This window comes from Ranitomeya variabilis, chromosome 7 (assembly GCF_051348905.1).
Source record: "Ranitomeya variabilis isolate aRanVar5 chromosome 7, aRanVar5.hap1, whole genome shotgun sequence".
NCBI lineage: Eukaryota > Metazoa > Chordata > Amphibia > Anura > Dendrobatidae > Ranitomeya > Ranitomeya variabilis.
In genome coordinates this window covers 15930844-15936691 of record NC_135238.1, presented here as the reverse complement: position 1 = coordinate 15936691, position 5848 = coordinate 15930844, and the positions used below count along the sequence as shown (strand labels likewise).

The following is a 5848-nucleotide window of genomic DNA, read 5'->3' as shown; positions in this document are numbered from 1 at the left end:
ATTATGTACCTGTAACCATGAAAACCCCAGCACAACCACATCATGCAAATTATGCAACACCAAAAAGCGAATATTTTCCTGATGTGCTGGAGCCATGTTCATGGTTAACTGTGTCCAGTACTGAGGTTTATTCTTGGCCAATGGCGTAGCATCAATCCCCCTCAAGGGAATAGGGCTCTGCAAAGGCTCCAAGGAAAAATCACAGCGCTTGGCAAATTCTAGGTCCATTAAGTTCAGGGCAGCGCCAGAATCCACAAATGCCATTACAGAAAAGGACGACAATGAGCAAATCAGGGTAATAGACAAGAGAAATTTAGGCTGTACAGTACTGATGGTAACTGACCTAGCAACCCTCTTAGTATGCTTCGGGCAGTCAGAGATAGCATGAGTAGCGTCACCACAGTAAAAACACAGCCCATTCTGACATCTGAACTCCTGCCGTTCTGCTCTCGTCAAAATCCTATCACATTGCATAGGCTCAAAACTCTGCCCAGAGGACACCGCCATATGGTGCACCACCTTACGTTCACGTAGGCGCTGATCAATCTGAATGGCCAGAGACATTGATTCGTTCAAACCAGCAGGCGTGGGAAACCCCACCATAACATCTTTAAGGGCTTCAGAAAGACCCTTTCTGAAAATAGCGGCCAGGGCATCCTCATTCCATTTTGTAAGCACAGAGCACTTTCTAAATTTTTGACAATATATTTCTGCTGCTTCCTGATCCTGACACAGAGCCAGCAAGATTTTTTCTGCCTGATCCACAGAATTAGGTTCGTCATAAAGCAGTCCAAGTGCTTGAAAAAATGAATCTACATTAAGCAATGCAGGATTCCCTGGCTCAAGGGAGAATGCCCAGTCCTGCGGGTCGCCACGCAGCAGAGAAATAACAATCTTCACCTGCTGAATGGGGTCACCAGAGGAACGGGGTCTCAGAGCAAAAAACAATCTGCAATTATTTTTAAAGTTCAAAAACTTAGATCTATCCCCAGAAAACAAATCAGGGATAGGAATTCTAGGCTCAGAAACAGGAGTTTGAATAACATAATCTTGGATTCTCTGTACCCTTGCAGCGAGATGATCAACACGCGCAGACAGACCCTGAACCTCCATATCAGCACCAAGCTCCTGAACCATCCAAAGATCAAGGGGAAAAAAAAGACAAAACAAGCTACAAAAGAAAAAAAAAAGACTCAGAACTTTCTTTTCCCTCTTTTGAGATGCATTTAACACATTGTGGGCCAGCTGTACTGTTATGACCTGGTGATTACGGAGTAGCACTGAGATGTCCTGGTGGGTAAAACCAATCATGGATACGCTCAGAGGAGGTGGCAGCTCCACCGACAGCAATCACAGTTATGACCTGGTGATTACGGAGCAGCACTGAAATGACCTGGTGGGTAAAACAAATAATGTACAAGCTCTAAGGAGGTGGTAGCTTTACTAACCGCAATCCCTACTCCTAACACAAACACTAGAAATAGCCGTGGGACGTTCCTATCTCTGCCTAGATGCCTCGTCACAGCCTAAGAACTAACTACCCCTGAAGATGGAAACGGAAAACTATCTCACCTCAGAGAAACCCCCAAAAGGAAAGATAGCCCCCCACAAATATTGATGGTGAGTGGAGAGGGAAATGACAAACTCAGAAATGAAACTAGATTTTAGCAAAGGAGGCCAATACTATCTAAATAGACAGAGATAGAAAAGGCTACTGTGCGGTCAGTATAAAAAAACTAAATATCCACGCAGAGTTTACAAAAATAACCTCCACACCGACTCACGGTGTGGAGGAGAAAATCTGCAACCCCAGAGCTTCCAACTAGCCGGAATATTTCATAATGACAAGCTGGACAAAAGAGACATAACTTAAACTTGAACAGAAGGTCAAAAGCAGTGAAACACCCAAGAACTAGCAGAACTTATCTTAAGCTGAAAGGGACTGGCCAACAGAGAACTTCCAGGAGAGGACTGAATCCAACAGGAAAACATTGACAGCTGGCATCGACTACAGACTAGAACCCAGTTAAATAACAAGGCCAGGGAACCGATTAGTGAAAGCAGCTGCTAAGTTCCACTCGAAACCACCAGAGGGAGCCCAAGAGCAGAACTCCCAATACCATTCGTAACCACAGGATGGAGCCCAAGAACGGAATTCACAACAGTTTCATCTTTTACATTTTAAAAATTAAAAAAATGAAAATGGACCAATGGTTAGTACCTAGTAGCACTCCTTTTTGCAAGTTTCACAGCTTGTAAACGCTTTTGTAGGTAGACAAGAGTCTTTCAATTCTTGTTTGAGGGATTTTCCTCCATTCTTCCTTAGAGAATTCCTCCAGTTCTGCGAGATTCCTGGGCCGTCTTGCATCCTTTTGCTATTTTGAGGTATATCCACAGATTTTCAATGATGTTCAAATTTGGGGACTGTGAGGGCCATTGTAAAACATTCAGCTGCTTGATGAGCTGAGTATTGCAGTAGAAGGTCGCCTTCTGATTGTTTCTAGCTCTTCTTGGATAATTGTGCAGGGTGTGAAGGTAGAAATCAAACCAACTGGGGTCTGTATGTGGGGGAGACAGGGCAAAAGCTTAGAACAAGAATGAATTCTCATTGCCATACAATAAGAGAAAAAAGAATGGATCTACCTGTGGCAATATATTTTTGTCTCCTGAATCATAACATTATGGACATGAAATTACTTGTATTAAAAGGTAGCTTCAAATCTAAGAGACAGAAGAATATGGGAATATAAACTGATAATGATCTTTGACAGTCTTAGTGCAGGAATGAATGTGTCGCATGGATTTATGTCTTTTTACATCAACTAAGCAACTAAGAAACTTGCCCCTTAGACTATGTGGGGTCATCACAACAGAGCCAGACCCAAATCAGAGAACAATAAAACATTCCTTATCTAAGAACTGGCCCAATATTTATGGACATAACTGTTTATCACTCATGGTAATTCTGCTTCATGTTACCTGTCTTATCGATGGGATGGTTGTTTTTTTTTTTTTCTGTGCTATGTTTTCCATAAATATGTGATTCTTCAGAATTTCTTTTAGTCTTTGCCTGATGAAGAGACCTGTGTAGTCTCGAAAGCTTGCAATTTGTTACCATCTTTTCAGTTAGCCATTAAAAGGTATCAACCACTGAGGACTCTCAATTCTAAATATTTTTCTATCTACTGGCTAACACGGTACCAAGATATATATCTTTCCTGTAAGTTAGAAATCAATAATTTCAAGCATAATGAACATTCATGAAATGAAATTCAACAATGAACAACTGTTTTGTCCGTCCGATAAAACAAAATCATCATTGTCTGGAACTAAACCAGTTGTATTGGATTTTTTCATCCAGTAGTCAGATGAAACATCTTTACAATATAAGTTCTGAAGTGTTTAGGCATTTTTAATGCGATTAGGCAGTTCATTAGTCTATGGCGTTTTTGAAGGTGGATTGTCCCTTTAGTTGCAGCCGTCTCATCACCGCCCGCTTCACATCTTTATTCCTCAGACTATATATCAGTGGATTTAGCGTTGGCGTGGCTGTGGCATATAACAAAGTGAAGATCTGATCCAGAATATCAGAGTATCTAGTAGTTGGCAATAAATACACCAAAGCCGCTGTTCCGTAGTAGAGCATGATGACGATGAGATGGGAAGAGCAGGTGGAGAAAGCCTTTGTTCTTCCATCCCTGGATTTTATACGAAATATAACCTGTAATATTTTTGCATAAGATGTCAAACTGCATAAAAATGGACAAAGTCCAAAAAATAATAACTCAAAATAAATCACCAGATAAAATAACTCTTTGCCAGCACATGAGATCTTCGTTAAAGCTTTCGCATCACAATAGATATGGTGGATTGTGGTGGAACGACAGAAGGACATCTTCAAGGTCGGTATTGTGATCAAACATGAGTTTAAGGATGCAATAAACCACATGGCGGCCATGAAGGTGAAGCAGACTTTTTTACTCAATATAGTATGATAATGTAGGGGCTTACAGATGGCGACGTACCGGTCATAGGCCATTGTGAACAGCAGAAGATCTTCTGTCCCAGCAGCCAAGAAGAAGAAAAATATCTGGGTGAAGCATTTGCAGAAGGACACTTTGTAATTTCCAGATGAAAGTATATGCAATAGTTTTGGGATGATAGTTGTCGTATAACACATGTCCACTAAGGAGAGGTTACAGAGGAACAGATACATGGGGCTGTGCAGCCTCTCATCCACATAGATCAGACTAACGATCAGCACATTCATGAGGATTCCAAGCGAGTAGAACATCGCGAACATCCCGAATACGAGCGGCGATCTGTCAGAATTATGGAAATACGGCAAAATGTGGAATTCTCTAGGAACAGACGTGTAGTTCTCCATGGAAGGATATAATATCATCTCTTTGGATTTATCCCGTGAAACTTGTGAAAAATAATGTAAAAAAGAGTAAAAAACATTCAATGATTTCAACTTCTAACAAATCTTATCAATATTAATATAACTAATAAGGCAATCAATAGATCTGATTAAATGCAGCTACTGTTTCAGTGTACACCTGTATGTAATGTAATCATTCACCCACCCCCTTCGATTGGTTCCCTTAAATCTTGAAATGGGTGTGTGTACACATTTAGAACTTCATTTTCTACTCTATAATGTTTTTGAACCTCCATGGAAAGATTGAAAACCCTCAAGAACGCGACTGTCCTTATCACATAATATCAAGATTGAATAAAATGAAAGCTGGAACGACAGTAAGAGCTATAGGGTCTTATCCAGTTTACAAGGGAATTGGTAAAAATGGGATTTGCTCACCTGGTGGGGTTGTGACAGTCACAACCCCTTTGTTAGCTTGTTCGAAACGGCTGATGCAGATCCACCAATATGCTAGGATGCAAACTTGGAGATAAAGTGGTTATAAATCCGCACTGTCAGAAGTCCAATATACAATGAGAGACCAAAAAAAAAATAAATTTGTTTTTTATTTCTATTCATACCTCTTCATCAGGACAAACCACAATGATCGTGGTCATGCCATCACACTGATCATTGTGGTTTGTCCCGATGAAGAAGTATGAATACCTCGAAATGCGTTGACAAATAAAAACTGCATCCATCTATTTTGGTCTCTCACCATATATTGGACCTCTGGCAGTGTTGATATATAACCACTTTGTCTCGAAGTTTGCATCCTATAATATCAAGATTGGGAAAGATATATCCTCTCAAGATGAACAAGACTTTTATATTCCATTTGAATTTTTTGCACCAAATGAGAACTATATGTTTAATTATGTCCAAAACAGATTGAATAAATCCTTGTCTGCTTCCTTTTTTTTCATGAAAGTTAATAAGAGGTTGTGTCACAGCCCTGTCCCATAGTGGTCATCATTGGTCAGTAATATAATGTTCTAACCCATAATTCAAGCTAGAGATGTTCTATACTTGGTATGAACCCACCATCTAGAACCTCAAAATCATGGACAGGTAAGCCTTGAAAATTTCAATGACGCCAGTTAGGGGTTGAAATATCATAGGACACATGTAAACTGTTGTTTCTTCAAGTTAATGTGATGGAAGCAAGAAAAATGGGCAAGTGTTAGGATAGAATGATTTTTTCCCCCAAATTTTGAAGGCCAGAAGACTAGCATGGAGAACAGACAAAATGGCAGGTCTTGGTTGTTTCCAGAATGCAGTGTAACCTACCAAAGTAGTAAGGTATGGACGACAATCATGGAGTTAGTGACAGAATCGTGGACACCCAGGTGTCATTGATATCTTTGTAGAGCAAAAGTAAGTTTGTCTTTTCCAATCCCAGTTAGAAATGAACGGAAAAGCCAT

The 5848-nt window shown here is 40.2% G+C and overlaps 1 protein-coding gene across 1 annotated transcript; it reads right to left on the bottom strand.

Annotated features, from left to right (window-relative positions):
- Window positions 1–3433: 3433 nt before the first annotated feature.
- On the bottom strand, window positions 3434–4387 carry LOC143786165 (olfactory receptor-like protein DTMT). The gene has a single exon (XM_077275455.1). The coding sequence runs from the start codon at window positions 4385–4387 to the stop codon at window positions 3434–3436; it is 954 nt and encodes a 317-aa protein (XP_077131570.1).
- Between the last annotated feature and the right edge of the window lie 1461 nt (window positions 4388–5848).

Bases quoted from the DNA above. Each gene is read 5' to 3' on its own strand.
- LOC143786165 (XM_077275455.1), bottom strand. From the start codon at position 4,387: ATGGAGAACTACACGTCTGTTCCTAGAGAATTCCACATTTTGCCGTAT.